General features: G+C 55.0%; 1 protein-coding gene across 1 annotated transcript in view; it reads left to right on the top strand.

Annotated features, from left to right (window-relative positions):
* Positions 1 to 20,977, top strand: part of LOC116945004 (LIM homeobox transcription factor 1-beta-like) — a 127,961-nt gene extending 106,984 nt beyond the window's left edge. The window contains exons 5-9 of the mRNA XM_032959033.2: positions 3,917 to 4,113; positions 8,588 to 8,665; positions 13,070 to 13,184; positions 13,553 to 13,741; positions 14,241 to 20,977. Of these exons, the coding sequence (XP_032814924.1) occupies positions 3,917 to 4,113; positions 8,588 to 8,665; positions 13,070 to 13,184; positions 13,553 to 13,741; positions 14,241 to 14,401 (740 nt within the window). The 3' untranslated portion in view covers positions 14,402 to 20,977. The remainder of the gene's footprint in view (positions 1 to 3,916; positions 4,114 to 8,587; positions 8,666 to 13,069; positions 13,185 to 13,552; positions 13,742 to 14,240) is intronic.
* The last annotated feature ends 578 nt before the right edge of the window (positions 20,978 to 21,555 follow it).

The raw sequence follows: 21,555 nt of genomic DNA, 5'->3' as shown, positions 1-21,555 counted from the left end.
AGCGACAAACAAGCAAAGCCTCGGCTCCGCAATCGCGATCCTGCCGCGCGCTCGCACGATTATTGTTATTATTGTTGTTGTTGTTGTCGTTGTGGGTTCAAAACGAACGCCGGAATAGAAATTTGCAGGCGCACGTGTCGCCGTGAAGCCTGCGTAGACTGTTGGCGCCGCTAGCGAGCGCCTGTGACAGGCCGGAACGGCGGCACGAGGAGGCGTCGTGGCCAGGACCACACGCCGGGGGCTTCCTCTGTCGTCGATCCCCCCACCACCTCCCTGTGCTGATGTTAAGGAGAGCACACCAGGCTGAGTTGATCTAAGCTTGCCGCTGGTGATGGCCGTCGCGGGTGGAAGAACACCCGGTGCCCGCTGGGTTCGTAGCGCGGCGCGAACCGCTGCACCAGTTACTTGCCGGTCGTCGGCGAGCGAGGCTCAACCGAGTCACTTTTACCCTCGCTGGCATTCCGAACGACCACGGTGTGGCGATCACCAACGACAACATCTGGGGACCTGCGGGGCCAGGACCCACACCAGCCACGCCTTGACTGCCGTTTTTTCTCCCCCCACCCACCCACCCCACTCCACCCACCCCACCCACCCCACCCACCCCACCCACCGTGCCGATGTTAAACCACAACCTTGCCAAGCGCACAATTAATGCCGGATCAATCCCGGGGAAACCCATGCCGGGTTACCACCCACGGCGGCGAGTGCTGCGGCCAGGAATTGAACCCAGATTGCTGGGCTTGCGGCGCAGCGCTGGAACCATTGGGCCCGCGCTTTTCGCCCTATGTGCAAAGACAAAGATCCCGCTATGCTGGGGCGAGCACCCATTTAGGGTTCGGCACAGCACGTAAGGGCGCTGTGTTTCAACCATCACACTTGCCGACGTTTGTTTTTTACACACCGTGCTAAGTACTCATTTTCAGGCTGAGTCGACCTCAGCGAGGCCCAGGGCCGGTTCAGATATTGGCCGCTGTTATCGGTCGTGAGCGTGAATCGAACTCGGGTCGCCTGTCTCAGAGCGCAGTGCGGTAACGACGACACTTGCAGCTCCTCGCATAGACAAAAAGACAAAAGATCCCCCGTATAGCCTTCAGCAGACTGTTGGGCGTGTGCTGTTAGCGAGCACCTATGAATGCCGGGATGGCAAACGGGACACCATGCCTGGCCGCCTTTTGTCTCCCGAGCGGTGATGTTTGGACACCGCACCGGAAAGAAGTTCGACGTACATTAATCGGGAAGGCCCAGGACCGCTTCGGATGATCATCACCGGTGTTGGCAGAGAGCGGAATTCGAACTCGGGTCACTGGGCTTGTAGCGCAGCATGTTAACCGCTACACTGCTGCTCCCCACACACACGCGCGCACGCGCGCACCGTCAAACAACACGCACGCACCGAGGAGGAAAAAAAACAACCTAAAAATACCAGTGTCAGCCCAAAAAAGCAGTGTCGCAATGGCCCCACAAGACGGGACATTGAGCCGCAGCGCTTGCCCAGCCGCCTCGCGCACTGTATCTGTGCGTTTTGTAATTAATGGGGCCTCTCTACTTACACACGCGCGCGCGGGGGCGCACACACGCGCGGACACACAAGCACGTACGCTCGCTCTCGGCGTGCAGCGCGCCGTGTGACCTCCCTCCGTGCCGTCGAGCAGCCACCCACGTGCACGCCGCTCGCCAACATCCGGACACTCGCGGCCGTCGACCCTTCTCGGCATCTTCCCAAAATCCCTCTCTCTTCCCAAAATCCCTCTCTCTTCCCAAAATCCCTCTCTCTTCCCAAAATCTCTTCCCCAAATCCCTCTCTTCCCAAACCCTCTTCTTCCCAAAACCCCTCTCTCTTCCCAAAATCTCTTCCCCAAATCCCTCTCTTCCCAAACCCTCTTCTTCCCAAAATCCCTCTCTCTTCCCAAAATCCCTCTCTCTTCCCCAAATCTGAATATCGGTCACACGGTCGGCCTTTCCCCGCACCTCCGATTAGCATGGCCGGCTACGTATGGTGCGAAAAAAGTTCAACATGCATGCATGCACTCAGATCCTTTATTTAAAAACAAAACAGGTGAGAGCCCTCTTAAGATAAAATATAAATAAATACACTTTTTTTTAAGGCGACGTGGATTACGACGAAATAAAACCGTAGAGATGTCAAAGAGTTCACACTCAACATCGTACAGGGTCAGAACGTTAAGCAAAGCAGAAACACGCGGTCAAAATGCGCATCTACCATCTGGTGTGCGGTCAGTGGTGACCAGATGAGACGACTTCGCTTGAGAAGTCTTTATAATTTCAGGTGGCACGCCAAAGGTTTTAAACCCGGGATATCTCCCAGGTGGCGCTGGCTCAAGCGCTCTTGACAGGGACATTATGAGCCCCACAGAGGCACCCAACCACTGCTTCAGCAGCAAATATAAACAGAAACCCCCGTTCCGTCTCCGCGCATAAATAACAAAAGTTTAGTCCCATCAGCCGACTGGCTCTCCAACGCAATATTACGAACGCAGCATTCGTTTAAGCGGGCAAAACTGTCCACCGGCTTCGACCTTCCGGGTCTCATCAGCAGAGTGAGGCTTGTGGAAAACAATTGACCGCTGGATCGGCCAGATGTTGTTGGCAAGAGCACTCCAATGACATTGTGGGGGGCCCCCCCCTCCCCCCGTTCATCGCAAGATCATCGGGGTAGTATTTTTAGAACAGACATCCGAGTGCAGAGTTCGTAATGAATCCATTTCACCGAATACAAAGTCAATAGGGTGGGGGGGGGGGCGGCAGGGGTGGTGTAAAAGCAGAAACAGATGTGTTTCTGTGAGCGTCTCGTATTTATCGGGTATTGAGTGAATGTTTGTGAGCGCACGTGTCCCCCCCGCTAATCCCATGTCAAACATTCCGAGCGGATCCGATCGCCGCCGCCGCCGCCGTGCGTGCGTCAGACACGCAGACACGCGTGGGGGGGGGGGTGGGGGGGGGGGTGGGGGGGGTGGGGGGGGGTCACTTGCGCGTCCCGTGATGAAGCCATCGGTGATTTTTGCGCGAGAGTCGGCCACGAAGTTCCCGCGTTCCTTGAACGCGGGCACTCCGTTTGTTGATTAAATAAATAACCGGACAACAAATCTCCTTGGCAGGTGTAATATAGTCCGTATAATATCAGCCGCGCGACCCTCCTAGGAGCGCGTCATTTCAGAAGAGCTGATTCCAGACGAGCAATACTCTGAACTGGTTTTAACACGCGACGTCTCTTGAGCAAGGCTTGATTGAGTCGATCTGGGCAAGCAGCCCATTTAACAGGGCTAGGGGACCGTCTCTTGACGATATTTGGGGCGCCTGGGTGGCGAGATGTTAACTACCTCGCCTGGTATCATGGAGGTGTAGTGGGTTTGATCCCGAGCCTAAGGCCTGCAAAATTTGGAGTTTGAGTGTCTCTCTCCCAGTCGTGGATTTATCCATTTCTAAATGGATTTATCTCCATTTAGAAATGCGGGTTTATAGAGTTTTTGGCTGCTTAATATTTCCACGAGATAAGCCGCTTCGTTGAGCTATCATTTGTGGCCAGGTCGCTTCTCAAAAAGAGCTTTAGCGGTCAGTGGGCCTTACCTGGTAAAATACAAATAGTTAAAATGAAAATCGTTGTTGTTGGGTGTCAGGCAAGAGGCTGCGTGTGTTGTGATGATGTCCACTATTTAACCGTAGAATTAGACCGCAGACGTTTTTTCTCGCAGAAGTTTCCATTTATCGTGTAATAATAATACTGAGCCTGGAGTGACGATGACAACAATGATGACGATGATGATGGGGCCAGCAACCCGAAGGTTGACCAATGACCTGCTTGCCCCTACCGCCACCTCCGTGCCAACTTGATCGTCTCCCTCCCCCGCCGTCGCCGATCCGCGCGTGATCTGCCAACCCCGCCGTGTGCGCGCAGTCAAGAGCGAGGACGAGGACGGCGTCAAGGGGAGCCCGGGCGGGGCCCCCGGGGCCAAGGGGGGCGGTGGAGGGGGCGGCAGCGGCAGCGACGAGAAGGACCCCAAGAGGCCCAAGAGGCCGCGGACCATCCTGACGACACAGCAGCGGCGGGCGTTCAAAGCCTCCTTTGAAGTCTCCTCCAAGCCCTGCCGCAAGGTGCCTGTCCGTCCGTCTGTCTGAGCGTCCGTCCATCCATTCGTCCGTTTGTCTGCCTGCCTGCCTGTCTGTCTGAGCGTCCGTCCATACATTCGTCCGTTTGTCTGCCTGCCTGTCCGTCCGTCCGTTTGTCTGAGCGTCCGTCCATCCATTCGTCCGTTTGTCTGCCTGCCTGGCTGCCTGTCTGTCTGAGCGTCCGTCCATCCATTCGTCCGTTTGTCTGCCTGCCTGTCTGCCTGTCTGAACGTCCACCCGGCCGTCTGTCCATCCGTCTCTCCGTCGTCCATCCATTTGTCTGCCTGCCTGCCTGTCTGTTGGCCGTCTATAATTTCGTCTGACCGTCCAATCCATCCATCTGTTTGTCCATCCCTCCAACCCTGTGTTGTCTGTCCATGTGTCTCTTCAGTTTTTCTGTCTGGGAATAACTACCAATCACAGGCATCGTAATTTCCTTCACGTTTGTGAGTTACGTGTTTGTATCTGAAACGTCTTCGTAAACTTCATTACTTGTGGCATCAAACGACGATGAATCGTACCTCCACGGTAAATCCATGAATTAAAATATTCCTGAAAGGGGGCAATGAGTGGGGGTGGGGGGGGGGGGGTTAAGGGCGTGTGATGTCATAACACGGCCTGAGCCTCAAAGAGCAGACGTGGACAATCAACTACGCAGCACTCGCTGCTGCCACCCCGCACCTCTCATTGTCACGGTTGGCTACGTACGGTGTGGAAGAAGTACATGAACAGCAACAACAACAACAACAACAACCTTCGCTCGAACAACAATCTTCACCCGAAAGAAGAAGAAAACAAAGCACCTTGGTTAACGCTCCGTTGGAGAGCCACACGCCGCCGTCAGCAGCCTGAACGCCAACCGTCACGCTGACGATCCGTTACAATTCGCTAACGCAGACATCGGCTCGTCTATGTTTTTTTTTTTCTGGTTTGCCCGACCCCTGTCGTAGGTAGCATCACTTTCCGTCGCGCTATGATCCACGTCGTCAAGAGAGCGTCCTCGTTTCGATTTAAAGCTTTCGTGACTGCAGGGATTCATCTTCTTTGGTTCTTTCGGTAAAGTCACCACGTAGAATGAGAATATTATCGTGTTATTTTATTTTATCAATTTATTATTTTATTCTCATTCTACGTGACTTTACCGAAAGAACCAAAGAAGAAGAGGGTCCTCGCTTGTAAGATGGGCAGTTCACCGGCACCGAAGCAGGCCTGACTCGGCTGATGAGACACCGCGTGTCGAAACTAGGTCCAGAGATGCACTTGCCTTGCCTCTTGCGTTTCGCTTGTCGTCCTTGCCCCGCACCTCCGGCCAGCGCGGTTGGCCACGTACGGGTGCGAAGGAAGTTCGGGAGAAAATGCAGGAGACCCCGAGGAAACTCCTACGACCTCCTGGCAAACCTCCTACGGAGGGAGAGAGCTCTCAAAGAGAGAGCTACGCGGACACCCCGATCCGGCCCTTCGCAGCCACGCAGCACGAGAGATGACATCGTAAATACCAGGGTGGGGGCGGTGGGGCAATGCGCTTATGAAATACGGCCACCCGAGTTCAATTCCCCAACTCGGCTGACATCAGCGGCGATCGATATCCGATCCGCTATACTGGTGTGCATGCTCCTGGCTGCACCGGCTCCCTCGTGTACCTCTACCACCTCAATAGGTGCTCGCTAACTGCAGCTGCGTGCAAGCGCAACGTGGTCGTCACCAACCCACCGCAGTGACCACCCAATCCAGCAGTGGATTGACGGAGCTGGCGAGATGTTAACTACCTCGCATGGTACGCAGGAGGTCGTAGGTTCGAACCCAACCCTGACGTCTGCATATTTGGAGTTTGCACGTCACTCTCCCCGTGGTCGCGTAGATTTGTCTCAGAGTCCCTCCGGATTTGTCCCTCCACATTTAGAAAAGGGGTGTTTACAGAGTATTTGGCTGCTATACATTCCCACGTGATCATCCACTTCGTTGGGCTATCATTTGTGGCCAGGTTGTTTCTGAAAAAGAGCTTCAAAGCTCAGTGGGACCTACCCGGTAAGTGAATAAGGTTTTTTTTTTCGTTAAAGAGCTTTAGTTCAGTAATGGTAATTCCATTACCATCCGTGCGTACGCCAATACGTCCAGGAGCTCGACGCCAATGTCGAGGCCTGCTGAGCCAGGACGAGAGGGCTTCAGTAAGCGAGACGGCGGGGGGGGGGGGAGATTCTCTTACTGACGGAGCGCAGGGCCCACCGCAGCGCTTCAACGACGCAATCCACGGCGGACTTGGACGCCGGAGCAAAAATCCCCAGCGGCGTCGGGAGGGACATCGCGATTGTGACTCGCGCGCGGAGAGAGCGGGGGGGGCGGGGGGGGAGTGCGTTGTCAACGGCAGGGACGGGTGGCGCTGTCGGTCCGCCGAGCGGTGTCGCGTTTCAGCAAACTCGGGAGAGGCGCCTTCCCGCTCGGCGGGCCGCGTCGCGCTAACCCCGCCGCTGTCGCCGCCGCTCGGCAAACAACGAGCGTCGTTCTGGCGCCACGAGGGGCCTCCTCCCCCTCCTCCACCCCCCCACCCCCCCCCCCCACTCCACCACCTCGCGGACCGCGAGCTCGTCATCGGCGGCGGTGGTGCTTCGCAGGGGACGCGTGCCGCTCAGAGGACTTTCTGAAGGTTAAAGTTGTAATTGGCAGGGTTAACGGGCCACCGCGGGGCACGGCGCCGGGGGGTGTTGGGGGCGGCAACGATGCGGCGATTCGACGGTGACGGTTACGCGTGCGGAATCACGTGCGCGAGGACCGACGGTCGCGGTGAGGTCCGTAGGCGTTGCGCGTGGTGCGTTCAGGTTCAGGTTCAGGTGGACCTCTGCAGCCACTAGGGCCCGTGACCTTTACTGCGATGTGGAGAATGGAATCCATCTTGAGTCGTGAGGATTCACCAAATCGCCGGGGAGTGAGCTGTGGGGGGTGGGGGTGGGGGGGGGTGATCGCTATGCCCCCCTATAAAGGGTACCGTGTAAGTAAATAAGTAAACAAACGAAAGTTCATCTCTCCACATTACAGGGATGTCATCCACGGTATTTTCCCCTTCAGTCCATAAGTCCATGTGGGTCTTCTGAATCAATGGACCCATTAAAAACATAAAAAAAACTGTTGTTTTATGGGCTGATGAGTGTCAAAAAATGCTCCAACAAAAGCTGCTGTAAATAATTTCTCGGCAAGGCGAAACGGCCGATGGACCGAAAAAATATAGAATTTTATAATTCGGATATTTGTATCATCCAGATTAAGTCGCCACCGCTGAGATCCTGGATTCGAATCTGGGTTCCAGCCCGCCGTGGCCCTCAAGCGTTGTGGATTTGATGGTCTGCAGAAGAACACGTTTGGTCATTCATTGAGTTTGGCCTGGCGCAGCAGCTCCCGATGCGAACATCGGCAGTTTCACCTGGCGACTGACGCGTGGGCGAGTGGGATCTACGTGCAGAACGCGCGGTTCTGTCGAGCGTCGGGATGAGGGCGGCCCGTCCGGTGATCCGTGGCGTTGTTTCCCGCGGCGAGCTCTGGGTTCCAGAAAGAGAGCGCTCTTAACCCCGTCACCCAACTCCCGACGGCGCGGTCGGTTGCGCGATTGACGATGATGACAGTGAGGCGTTGGGGGTTGGGGGGGGGGGGGGGGAACAACTTGGCACAGAGCTGAAGTCAGCACATCGCGACGTCGCAGCGGCGCTGGGAGAGTTGGCGAATCGGCGGAGCGGCAGAACGAAAACCCGCCCCGGGGCAACGCTTCACCGGGCCGACCCTCGCGGCAATGTCGGCCGCGCCGAGCCCACGAGATGCGTTCTCCACGGCCCAGCGAACAAACATCTTTCTGTACCACGGACCGCTTGCGGTCGCGCGTGGGGATTAATGATTACGGTGAGAGCAAAGGGGTCACCGCCCGCTCTAAAGGACGTGCCTCGACTCGCGCCCGATGATCAACGCTAACGCTAACACGGCACGGCCGCGACGAGCTGCCGGCTCGGGAGTCGGTCGCGGGGATGAGGACAAAGATCCCCCCGCGTAGCGCTACGTCGACTGTGGGCGCGGTGTCCTGTCAGCGAGCACCGTCCTCTTTGCATCGCTCTCCGTGCCACAGCAGGCGTAACGTAACGCCGATCGACAGCTGCCTCCTTTCGCACCACATCCCAGCAAACGTGCGCAACGCCGGGGCTAACATTGGTCCGGCGGTTGCAACCGCAAGCCGACGTTGGGCCGACGTCGGCGTGTTGATTGGGACGGGCACGTTGCTTTCCGTGCGTCGAACGACGATGGCGGAGGCTTACTGGAAGTTTGCGAGCAGCGTCATGAAGGCCGGGGGGGGGGAGAGGGGGGGGGGGGGTGGGTCTCAATGCGACGTCGCAGGGGGCCCGCACAGATTCTTTGTCGCTAACCTGGGTCATTGTGCCCGTGGCCCCCCGCCCACCCCGTGCCCATCTCGTCCATTTCATTGCAGGTGCGGGAGTCCCTGGCTGCGGAGACGGGGCTGAGCGTACGCGTGGTGCAGGTGTGGTTCCAGAATCAGCGAGCCAAGGTATGAGGTCGCCATCGTCATGACTACCACCACCGCCGCCACCGCCACCACCACGACCACGACCAGCCACATCATCTACAACCCAGTCACCGTCACCATCTTCATTTACCATCGACATCGCTCACCACATCATCAACCCCCGTCACCATCAACAACCGTCACCATCAACAACCACGTCATTGACCCCCCCCCCCCCCCACCGTCACTGTTGTCATGACCAATGACCATCCACGCGTCACCAAACCCCGTCGCCCTCCCAGCCCCTGACCACGTGACATCACTTGGCGTCCGTGAGCCAACGTGCACGACGCTCAATGTGTGAGGGTGGCGGAGGGAGTTGTGGTGGCAGAGGGAGCAGGAAGGGCGGAGTTGGAATTGGCAGGGCAGCCGGTTTGGAGCGATGTGCGAGAGTATACAGGCGTGTTCGTATGTCTGTGTGTGTGGTGGGGAGCGGCGGCGTAGCGTTTAGCGCTACGCTGCGCTACGAACCTGACGACCCGGGTTCGATTCCCGCTCACGGCAAACACCGGCGACGATTATCTGAACCGGTCCTGGGCCTTCCCTAGGTCGAGTCAGCCTCAAATGAGTACCTGGTGCACTGTGTGAACATCGCCAATTGGGAGACAAAGGCGGCCGAGCGTGACACTGTCCACCCACTCCCTCGTGTGCCACGCTAACAGCACTTGCCCCAGCAGTGTGTTAAGATTTTACGGGGGGGATCTTCGTCTTTTTATGGCGGCGAGTGCCAGGGTAGCGGTTTAGTGCACTGCGCTATGAACCAGTAAAAACCTGGGTTTGATTCCCTAGCACGGCCGGTATCAGTGCCAAGCGATATCTGAATCCCGTTCCTGGACCCCTTCGCTCGGTGGACTCGGCACTGAATAGATCAGCGCCGGGGAGGCAATGGCAGCAACGTGTGCATGATTCTGCCTCCAACGCCCCTCCATGAAGCCCTGCAGCCTTGATTGGTGCTCACATGTGAAACGTCGTCTTCACCAACGTGCACTGGCCAGAGTGGTGAAGTATGGTCAAATGACCCCCAAGGCTTGGGGAGGCACCTCATCCAGCAGTGGATCGACAAAAGGGCTGTACGTGTACGTGTCATTTTTGTTCCAAATTTCACTGCAATTCGGTCGAACCAGGTTCAGTTCCTATCCACGTACATCACCCATGACAATTCATGTCCATTTTTATTTTACCAGATAAGGCCCCACTGAGCTACACATAGAAGCGACCTGGCCACAAAGGATAGCTCAACGAGAAGTGACTTCATCACGTGTAAATTTGTAGCAGCCAAATACTTTAAACGCACGTTGATTCTAAATGTGGAGGGGAAAATCGGAGGACCCGGAGAAAAACTCACACGACCACGGGGAGAGAGACACGTAAACTTCAAATATATAAGCAGGCGTCAGGGACGGTATAAAACCCACGACCTCCTGTATACCAGGCGAGGTAGTTAACATCTCACCCTGGGTCTGCTTGGCGTTAAGGTTTCTATGCACGCGCCAAACCGGCAAAGCCAACAGGCGCTCGATGACACGGGCTCGTGTGTGTGCATGTGTGTGCGTACACCCAGGACCCCATTCCAACCTAAAGTGGCCTGGTCTCAGTTATCTGATGAAAGTTGCAAGCGAGAATTTCATCATCGCTTGCGGCTGGGGTTGGCATCGTTCCCCACTCATGATGTCGAGGGTAAATGGGCGAGGTTTAGGACTGTGACTCAATGCAGCTGCAATGGCTGCTTTGGGTACGCGGTCCAGACCTCCCCAGAGACCCTGGCCGACAGAGGAGGTGTTCAGGATGGTTGAGAAAAAGCGACAGGCCCACTGTCATCGGCTACAGAATCCCACGTCAGAGAATGAGGAGGCTTACTGCAACCTTCGCTCGGAGGTTCGGAGAGCCGTGAGGTGCTGCAAGGATGGGTGGTGGTCGCGGGTTGCTGAGGAGATGGAGTCTGCCTCAGTGGCCCGCGATCACAAATCTCTATTTAACTCCTTCAAAAAAGTAACCAGCAGTGCCACACTTATTACCATCATTAGGGGGAAAAATGGTGATCCAATCTTCGATCCCCAGGAACAGGTTTGCAGATTTGCTGAGCATTTTTGTGAGGTCCTGGGGGAGGGGAAATCCCTCAGCCAGGAAAACATCGTTGCACAAAGTGGGAATGACCCTGCTGAGGCTGCAGTGCCTCAAATATTGGAAGAAGTCACCCCCTGTGAGTGGCTGGCTAATGTGCCATCTGTTGAGGAAGTACTGAAGGCGATCTGGAGTCTGAGACCAGGAAAGGCACCGGGTAGAGATGATCACCCAAGCGAAATGCTGAGGGAGGGTGGCATTTGTGCACAGACTGCCCTATATGACATCATAACAACAGTCTGGACCACTGGACGGGTTCCGCAGGATTGGAAGGATGCCCTGGTGGTCCCCCTCTTTAAGAAGGGGGACCGCACAGACTGTAACAACTACAGGGGCATCTCACTCCTCAGTGTGCCGGGAAAGGTCCTGGCAAGGATTATTCAACATCTCCTTGCCAGGCACGCTGAGGAGAAGCTTGCGGAGCCCCAATGCGGTTTCAGGAAAGGGCGGTCCTGCACAGATGCCATATTTTCTGTCCGTCTGCTACAGCAGAGGTATAGGGAATTCCAACAAGACCTACATCTCTGCTTTATTGACCTGGTCAAGCCCTATGATACCATCAGTAGGCCTGGGCTCTGGGTTGTTCTTCGTGCTTTTGGAGTCCCTGACCCTCTGCTCACGATCATTAAGGACCTTCATGATGGTAAGCGGGCCCGGGTAAAACTACATGGCCGGGAGTCAGAGCCATTCCCTGTACACCTTGGGGTGCGACAGGGATGTCCTCTGGCTCCCACATTATTTAACATTTTGACCACGTAGTTCGTGAAGCCTTCAATAGCTGTACCGGGGGAATCTCCATTTGGTACAGATATAATGGGAGGCTGATCGATGCCCGGGTGCGGTCAAGGGATGGCTCCCTATTGCTCAACCACGTTATGTATGCCGATGATTTGGTAATAGCTGCTCATTCAGAGGAGGAGTTGGAGATGCTGCTGCTGAGACTGGAGCGTACCACTAAGAGATGGGGCCTTACCATCAGCCCCACCAAAACTAAGCACCTGCCTGAATATTTTGTACCATCGGACACTCCACCCCCACAACTGCCAATCGGTGATGGGGCAGTTGTGAAGAGAGTGGAGAATTTCCCATACCTGGGCAGTGAGCTTATGACCGGCTCCAGTTTAACAGCAGAGGTCTCACTCCAAATCAGTCGAGCGGCAATATCTTTTCATCGGTTGCGTAACGCTGTGTGGAAGTTACCTGGTCTGTCGCTCCGCACTAAGCTTCATGTCTTCTCGGCCACGGTCATTCCCTCTCTTCTCTATGCTTGCGAAACATGGACCCCCCTAATGGAACATCTTCGACAGGTAAGAAACATTTAGGCTAGCCTGCCTACGACCCATCCTGGGTTTAACCAGGGTAGATTGTGTGAGGAGCTCACAAATCTTTGAAAGATCTGGGCAAGGTCCCATCGGTGAGCTCCTCCGGCAGGCAAGGCTGCGTTGGCAGGGTCATGTAGCCCGCATGCCCAGCCACCGCATGCCGAAACAGCTTTTGTTCGGCCGGATCGAGGGGGCTTAACGGGCGCGGCACGGGCTAGAGAAGAGATGGAGTGATGTGGTACAGGAGGACGTGGAGCTGAGTGGACTTGCCGATGACTGGTACCAGCGGTGTCAAGATCGGCCTCTGTGGAGGAGGCTCGTGAAGGACGCTACTAGGCAGTTGGAGGCAGTCGCCCTCCAACAACAACGGAGGGCAGAGGAGCGACGCTCACAACAACGAGCAGAGCGCCGGGTGGCTAAAGCACAGCGGGTTGGTACAGTAGGGGGCACAGGTGGTTCATCAGCCAGTCATCTCAGTCATCTTAGTCGGTCGACCCGTGGCACGTGGGTCTGCCCCGTGACCTCCTGCCAGCGGGCCTCAAGGTGCACATGGCCTGGCACAAGCGTCGTGGTGACGTCACCGCCACTTAGTGGCGAATGGCGGTTGTTGTTGTGGGGAGCGGTCGTGCGGTGTTTAGCATGCCGCGCTACGGACCCGGCGATCCGAGTTCGATTCCCGGCCAACGCCGGTGACGATTATGTGAACAGGTCATGGGCCTCTCCGAGGTAGACTCGGCCTCAAATGAGTACCTGGTGCGGTGTGTAAACATCGCCACCGGGGGAGACGGTCGGGCGCGGTGCTGGCCAACCCACCCCCCGCTCGTGTGCCGTGCCGGCCTTGGTAAGGTGCTCGCGAAAACAGCCCTTGCCCCAACAGCGTGCTAAGGCGACGTGGGGGATCTTTGGTCTTTGTCTGTTTTGCCGTGCCTGTTGCCGCGTGCAGATGAAGAAGCTCGCGCGCCGGCAAATCCAGCAGGAGCAGGGCCAAAGTGGGCAGCGGCTGGGGCCCGGCAGGGGGGCAGCGCGCGGGGTGCGGCGCATGAAGGAGGAGGGCGAAGGTAAACGCAGCAGCGACACGAGCAGCAGTAGCAGCAGTAGCACGAGCAGCAGTAGTGGTACCTGCAGTAGTGGTACTTGCAGTAGTGGTACTTGCAGTAGTGGTACTTGCAGTAGTGGTACTTGCAGTAGCGGCACTTGCAGGAGTGCCACGAGCAGCAGTAGCAGCAGCAGCAGCAGTAGTAGTAGCCGCCATAGTGGCAAGAGTCTGAATGGCAATAGTAGCTGGAGCAATACCCGTAGCAGTAGTAGAAGCGGCAAGAGCAGTAGCATCCAGCAGCCAGCGGATTGATCATGAACAACGACGACGGTGATGACGATGCCGACGATCGACCGCTCTCTCTCTCCCCCCCCGCTCGCGGCCGCGCAGTGATGATGGACGTCTTCTCGCCGTCGCCCGTCGACATGATGTCGGGCGCCATGGAGGGGATGATGTCGCCGTTCACGCAGCTGCCGCACGCGCACGTGATGGAGGCCGCCTCCTCCTCGTACCAGCCCGACCCCTTCCAGCAGGGCCTCACGCCCCCGCAGATGCCCGGCGATGCCATGAACCCCTACGGTAACGGAGTTCTCGGAGCACGGAGAAAAGACAAAAAAGAGACCCCCCCCCCCCCCCCCCCCGGTCTCGTGTCCTCTCCCGGGACGGGGTGGGGGGGGGGGTTAGGGGCAAGCGCTGGGCACGCGTGTAGCCCATATTCAGGGTGCCCCGGTGGCGAGATGTTAACTCAGGAGGTTGTGGATTCGATTCCGACCCCGACGTCTATGCATTTGGAGTTTGCGCGTCTCTCTCCGCGTGGTCGCGTGGATTTTTCTCCGGGTCCTCCGGTTTTTCCCCTCCACGTTTAAGAATCAACGTCGCGCGTTTAGAGCATTTGGCTGCAATACATTTCCACGTAATAAGCCACTTCGTTGAGCTATCATTTGTGGCCAGGTCATTTCTGAAAATGAGTTCATTAGCTCAGTGGGCCTTACCTGGTAGGAAAAAAAAAGTAGTAGAAATAACAATAGCTCAACCGAACTGACGGTGACGCTTCCCCCCTTTGTCGCCGTGGCAACAGGGAGCGACCCCATGTTTCAGGAGATGGAGGGCGACACGTCGCTGAGCGGCCTCAGCGACTGCCTGCTGGCATGTGTGGAGCCCATCACCGCCCTGCAGCCGCGTGTCGGCAACCCCATCGACCGCCTCTACTCCATGCAGAGCTCCTATTTCACCTCCTAGAGGCCCCGTCACGCCCTGCGTAGCCCTCTCCTGGCCCCTCCTTGCCCTGCCTGGTCAGTGTGCGTCAACACCTCCTCGCCGCTCCACCAAAGATTTACCGGTCACCTCTTCCTGTCCATCTCTGGTCACGCTCTCTCTTCTTGTGTCTTCTTCCCCCCCCCCGCCTCTCTCTCTCTCTCTCCTCCTCAGCTCTGTCCACACGCCTGTCTCTTTGCTTGTCTGTCCATCACGCACGGAGCTGTCGTCTCGGTCTACTCTCCTCTCTCCCGTTCTCTGTTTGCTCTCTTTCCGTCTCTCACGCGCCTCTCTCTGCCTTTCTGTGTCTTGATGTCCCTCACTCTGCCTCTGACCCCGTATCACGCTGTCGCTACTACGTGTCCGTAAACCTTTCTCTCCCCCATCTCTCCGCCTTCCCTATCCGCTCGTCTCTGTCCCGCTCTCTCTTCCGATCCGCGTTGGTATCACACCCAACGAGGCGGACGCTTCTGCTTCATCCAGCAGTGGATGACGGTTGGCGACGGCGGTGACGGCGATCACGACGAGGCCGATGATGGCGTTTATTGACGGCGGCCTCGGAGGAAGGGAAAGGCCTCGCTCGCAGGCCGCACCGAAACCCCCTCCCCGTGACAAATCGCTCTCGTTGGCGCCACGCGGAGAGAGCACCGTCAGTCTAAACGCCGCCCGCCGCCCAACCGAAGCCGGTGACGTCTCCGCGCCGGGGAATTTGCTCGACTGAGACGGAACGCCATCGCGGGACCGGGGCAGGGGGGGTGGTTGAAGGAAGACCGGGAGAACTTTTAGCGGGATGAGATTCCCCGCCATCAGGACGTACGCCCGAGCAAGACGAACCACATTCCACTGCATCGGCGAACTGGAGACTGCCCAATCGCGCGCTTTCCGTTCCGCAATTTACCATTCACTTGGTTTTAATTTTGTTCACGCGACCGCAGCCGCCACACACAGAGGAGCAGCAGCAGCAGCAGCCGCAGCAGCAGCAGCAGCAGCACGAGGGCCCACCCGGGGTGGGGTCCTCGTTTGACGTCTTCACCACGGAACCCGCCACGCTACACGCAACAAAAACCCGCCACCGACACGCGAGCGGCGATGTCACACGCGCGCGCTCGTCACTCCCGCACGCGAAGCGTCGCCCGCCCGCCCACGCACGCACGCACACACAGGAGCATCGTCCGATCTGCCTCTCGGACCGCTGCTGGGGCAAGTGCCGTCGGCGAGCGCCTGCGTTAAGGCTGGATGCACATGCACGCCTGCGCTACGACCCCAGGCCCCACCGAGCTTCGATGCCTGACACGTCAAAGGGGAGGTGGGGGGGGGCGATCGGCAAACGAACTTCGACTTGGGCTTCCTCGAGATGGAAGTCGATCAACGTCAGCAATGGTGGAGGCGAAGGGCGATGGGAAAATGCGAGGGCCCTGGTCTCACCGCCCCCTTTAACGCGCTGTGCCAATGCAGAGATATCAACGTCACTAAGACCCCCCCCCCCCTCCCCGCCGCTCCCACACCCTTGTATAGCTTCATACACTGTTAGGGCAAGTGCTGTTAGTGATTGCCTATTAAGGCCAGCACAACGTACGAGGTGATGGTGGTGTCGCCAGCACCTCGCCGCCTGCCCACTTTTGTCCCCCCCCCCCCCCCCCCATCATTGCTGGTGTTTACACAATAAACCAGGCTGAGTTGACCTCTGGGGAGGCCCAGGGACTGATTCGAACATCGCTCGCCCGCTGATGTTAGCTTTAGCCAGGAATCAAACTCAGGTTGTCGGGTTAGTAGCGTGGCGTGCCAACCGCTTTTGCTACTGCTTCCTCTGACAGATGGATATGTGCAGATGCACGCACGCACGATGTACACAATGTACAAAATGTGCACTCGGTACACTGACCACCTCCGGTTGCCACCTCTAAGGTGCAATAAACCCCGGGTGCATCGTGGGAAAAGGAATTCCTCGCAGTACCAGAAGAGGTAAATACATTTGTAAAGGTGTAAATGCATTTTTCTGGAGTGGTGTGGCTGTTATTATCATGGTTACGACGCAACTGACAGATTCTCCAGGACAATAGCTACCTCAACCAGAGGGAGAAAGAGTATCCTGCAAAAGAACAGTAGAGGTGGAAACTCATCTAACCACACGCACACACACACACGTACACACAAAGCGAAAGATCCCCCACATATAGCCTTGGCAGAATGTTGGGCCAAGTGCTGTTAGCGAGTAGCACCTATGAAGGATGGCATGGCACACCAAGGATGGCACGGCACACGAAGGGGTGGGTGGCCAGCACCACGCCCGGCCGCCTTTGTCTCCCCAGTGGCAATGTTATTACACACCGCACCAGCTACTCATTTGAGTTCGAGTCGGCCTAGGGGAGGCCCAAGACCGGTTCAGATAATCGTCGCCGGTGTTGGCCGCGAGCGGAATCGAACTCGGGTCGCCGGATTCGCAGCGCAGCGCGCTAACCACTGCACCACCGCTCCACACACACACGATTAGCACGGTTGGCTACGTGCGGTGCGAAAGAAGATCAATGTGCAACACACACGTACACAAAACACAAACACATTCCTGAGCGAGTCGTTAGTGGCTGTGAGCTGCCGGCTGAGTGTTACCTCTATGCTCCCCCCAACTTCTCTACCCCCCCCCCCCCAAGGAGTGTGGAGCCCCCCCCCTCGCCCCTCCGCCCCCGCACTGCCACCACAGTTCCACCATGCACCCCTCCTCCAAACTCCGTGAAGTCTCGATTATTCACACGTCTGTGCAATGTATACACAATGATTGATAGAGTTTCCCGAACTGGAAAACAACAACAACACGATGTATGACTCGAAGAAGAAGAAGAAGAAGGAGGAAAAATCATTTGAAAATGTTTGAGAAAGAAAATATTTCAAAGTGAAAGGAAATAATTGAAAGAATTTCGTTTTTGATTCTCGCTTAAGTTCCTTCCAAATTGCTTCATTTAACTGTATATTGTGAAGTAGCGTACTGTAAATATATATAAAGTATATTTCACTATTTATATGACCAGTTTTTAGTTCAGCAAGCACCATCCATTAACTCCTTTTATTTCGTTTAGGGCCGCACAGTTTGTGATGAATTTATCTTTGCTTCCCCAGGGGGGGGGGTCGGGGTGTCCTTTGTGTCACTTGTCATGCCAATTAGCGCACAAGCATTCCAGGGGTAGTCTCGTTGTTGCACAGTGGGCCTATAACTCCGACTCATGGCATTTGACTATGCGTGGTGTTTGGGAGACCACAATTTTGTTCGGATTGAATGTCGTCCACCACCGCCAGCAGCAGCAGCACATTCGACCGAGCCTTTTGCGAGATCACCCTCGGCCAATTAAGCCGGTAGCTTTTCGCAATCGTTGTGTTCGGAGTTGAGAAGGCAAAAAAATCTCGACTCGCAGCTTCGGTCAAGTAACGATTTAAACTTTTTGTTTTAATTAGCCCAGTTTGACGGGCAAGGCGGGGGCAGACATTTGCGAGAATTTTAGTTCATGGCAGTGTTGGGACAAAACTGTTGAAGCTTTTGTCAATTTTTTTTGTATTACCTTGTGAAAAAAAAAACATTTTCTCTTTTAAATACAACAGGACAACCCTGGAACTGGATGATAATTGAACGGGTGTTGCCTCCAAAGATGGTGTTTAATTCGTGAATGTTTCCCAGGTGAAAGTTGTAAAATCGTTGAGTCGGCACCGCTATCATTCCCTGTCTTGTGTCTTATTCACAGCCACAACTCCTCCTCCTCCTCCATGCAAAAACAGTGGCATTTGTGTTCGGTCGGGTCAGTGAAATCACCACCGTTACGCTACACCACATTTATTTATTGCCGGTGACGTTGCAATTGCTATCGCTATTTTTCTTTTGTGTTTTTTTTCATTGCAATAGACTGGTTCCATTTTTTTGGAGACTTTCCAGCAAAGAAAACGTTGCACATGAACCCAGGTTACAGAGCCGTTCTCTAGCACCCGGGAACGAAAGCGGCAGTGGAGGTGACAGGGATTCAGTTTCATCCGAGCTTTTCACCGGTTTTATCCACAATTACCTTAATTGTTTAGCAGCTTGCCACTGTAAGCTAAGCACTCACAAAAGGAGGCGGCACAATAATTGGGTCATATTTATACGAGTATTTATTAGGTTGTACTACTTCTGACTGTGTTCTAGAAAACCAAAGCCTGCAGTAGGCCTCACTTGATGGGAAACCTTGGCTTACTGATATTTTGTGTAAGCAGTTGTTTTGTCGCGAAGAGGGAGAGAGTGAAAAGGGGGGAGTGGGGGGGGGAGTGCACTCTGTGCTGGCAGGGGGTAGTGATGTGATTTGCAAGTGGATAGCGAAGCAGGAAAATTCTCCTTGAGACACGGAGGCTGTGTGTCGGAGTGAACGGCTCTTCTTGTGGCGGCGTTTCCTTCATCATTTCGCTCCTCGTGGGATCACCTCGTCTGGGTTGAATGCACAATGCAAATAAAAATCATTCGGCGTAACCACTTTGTGATATAAGCAAATACCGCACAATCCCACAGTTTGTGTGCGTGTGGCTTTCAGGAGAAAATACTTTTTATTGGCTGCCATTTATCTCGTGTCAGTCTGCAGAGCAGCGATGCGTTAAACCCAAAAGCGAGCTGCGTTCCTTAAACTTTGCAAATGAAAGCAATTGTAATACGTTACATCTTTTTTTTCACTCTGACAAACGGAATGACGGTCAATTTTTTGTCAAAAACGGCAACGCGAATTTACTTTGGGATCATTTTGCAACGACCGCCGGCATTGTTACATCGGCAAAGAAACATCCTCCTGACCCCCCCCCCCCCCTTTGCAAGATATCCCCTCTCTCATGTCTCCGCGCAATGGGACCCATTTGCACAAAAGTGTAATCTTAATTGGAGATCAGTGCTGGCATGTTAACCCGCGCTCGTTATTCAATCAGTCCCGAGGTCACGGCGTAGAACCCCGCGTCGGAGATAAACGCGGCGCGCACAAAACACACGGAGCCAAATCGCGAAATTCGATCATGAAACAAATCTGTGCGGAGGTAAAGCTGAGAATAATTGTGCAAGCCGGGTGGGGTTTTGTTGTAGCTGTTTATCTTATTAAATAAAACAGATGGGATGGGAAGGGGGGTCGTTTTGTTAAACAAAAAATAAGGGCCATCCGTGGAAATGTATCACGGGAGCGAATGGAGCTCCCGTGCCCTAAGCGCTTGCAACACAATCGCTCGCTACTTAACGTGGTTACCGTGGCGGGTAAAAATTAAATGATGGCTGTCAGAGTCCACCCTTGAGCTTGGATTACCTTGGCCGCCGCTGGTGAGAAGTTAGGGGGTGGGAGGGCACCACCAGGTCTTAAAAAGAGGCCCGTTTGAACAACACAGTTTTCAATAAATAAACCACACACACAAAAACGTATAAATAATATTTTTTAAAAACGTGAAATTTTAGCGCGAGGTTACTCATTCGAGGCTCTGAAACGGAGTGAAAATAATCTCATTGGAAAGCCAGGGGTTGTTGTGGAAAGGTGTTAAGTGTTAAACGTATTTATACACACACATCGCGCTGAAAGGTTTTTCGTTAAAAGTGAGGTTGACAAACCCGAGTATTTATTTACGTTTCGTATTTTTTTTTCTTTTTTAAAGGATAACACGGAGAGGTTGGCTTTTTATGGGAAGGCTGTGCGTACGCCCCGTAATCCAAAGACTTTGGGGTTGGTGGTTCACGCTGAGATCTCATGCGAGAGAGACACCCACCCACAGGGCGACGTGGCGGTGCAGCAAGTGGGTTGCTTGCCAAAACGTTTGAGTGTCTTCCCCTGCAGTGTTTGGGTTTCTCGAGGCACGCTGCTTAGGATTTTCTCCCGACATTCAAAAATTCTCAGCGAGAATTTGGCCCGAAATACCTGAACGCGGCCCTCCTAACAAGAGTAGTGAGACTCGGCGAGCATTTTTCTGAGCAAATTGTCACTTTCTATTCGAAAACTTTTTTTTTACAATTAAATTGAAGACCCCGCCATGCGAATGTGAAGTTGTCACCACGGGCTCAGTGCCGTCAGTGGGCATGAACACCGCCGCCCCCTCCCCCATACGTATTTGAGGGAACCGTTTTGATGGGACGGCAAATGACCGTCCCCAAACCGCTCAACAAATCTGATGGAAATGAACATTCGTCAAGATGAGTAATCTTGTTTTCACAGCTGTCTTAAATAAAGTGGTCCTCCTCCTCGCAGCCGGGACATCGATCACACCTTCCCTGAGCAGTTTTGGCGACATCAGACGAAAAAACATTGCTTAAAATCCCGCATCATTTTGAGTGAGCCCATCATCATCATCGGTATCATCATCATCCACAGTCGGAACCCCCCCCCTCCCCCCGTGTGTGGCTCTGCTGTTGCTGGTGATGAAGAAGAAGAGCTTTAGGTGTGCGACTATGGCGATGAGAAGCCCCGTTCGTGTCTCGTCTGAGCGTTACGTGTCGACTCTGTGTGTGTGTGTGTGTGTTGAGGGAAGCAGGCTGCTTTGTATTGTCCCTGTAAATTGTAGACACGTTTGAATAAACTTTTAACTGAATCTGTACACTCACACGCTGAACTGTGCGTCTGTGCGTGTGGCCGTTGATACCACGACGGAGACGAAAGCGCCACCGGGCGTGGAGCTGTCCACCCACGCTCCCCGTGTGCCCTGCCGCCCTTCACGGGTGCTCGTCGCGAACAGCACTAACTTGCCCCCAACAGTCCGTTAAGGCTATACGGGGGGGATCTTTGACTATATATTTAAAAAAAAAAGATCCTCCAGTTTTGCCTTAACAGACTGTTGGGGCAAGTGCAGTTAGCGAGCACCTTTGAAGGTCGGCACGGCACACGAGGGGGTGGGTGGCCAACACCACGCCGCCCGGCCGCCTTTGTCTCCTCAGTGGCGATGTTTACACACCGCACCAGGTACTCATTAGGCTGAGTCGACCTTGGGGAGGCCCAAGACCGATTCTGATAATCGTCACCAGTGGTGTTGGCCGTGAGCGGGAATCGAACTCGGGACGCCGGTTTCGCAGCCCTAACCGCTACACTATGATGAGTAGGATGCATAATCCTACTCATCATCGGTGATCTATCAACTGCTGGATGAAGGACTCATCCCCCCAACCCCAAGATTTCGAC

The sequence above is a fragment of the Petromyzon marinus genome, chromosome 22 (assembly GCF_048934315.1).
Source record: "Petromyzon marinus isolate PM22_M1 ecotype Great Lakes invasive population chromosome 22, UKy_Petmar_22M1.pri1.0, whole genome shotgun sequence".
Classification (NCBI taxonomy): Eukaryota; Metazoa; Chordata; class Hyperoartia; order Petromyzontiformes; family Petromyzontidae; genus Petromyzon; species Petromyzon marinus.
The sequence above is the reverse complement of the archived record's forward strand: the minus strand, read 5'-3'. Positions and strand labels throughout refer to the sequence as shown.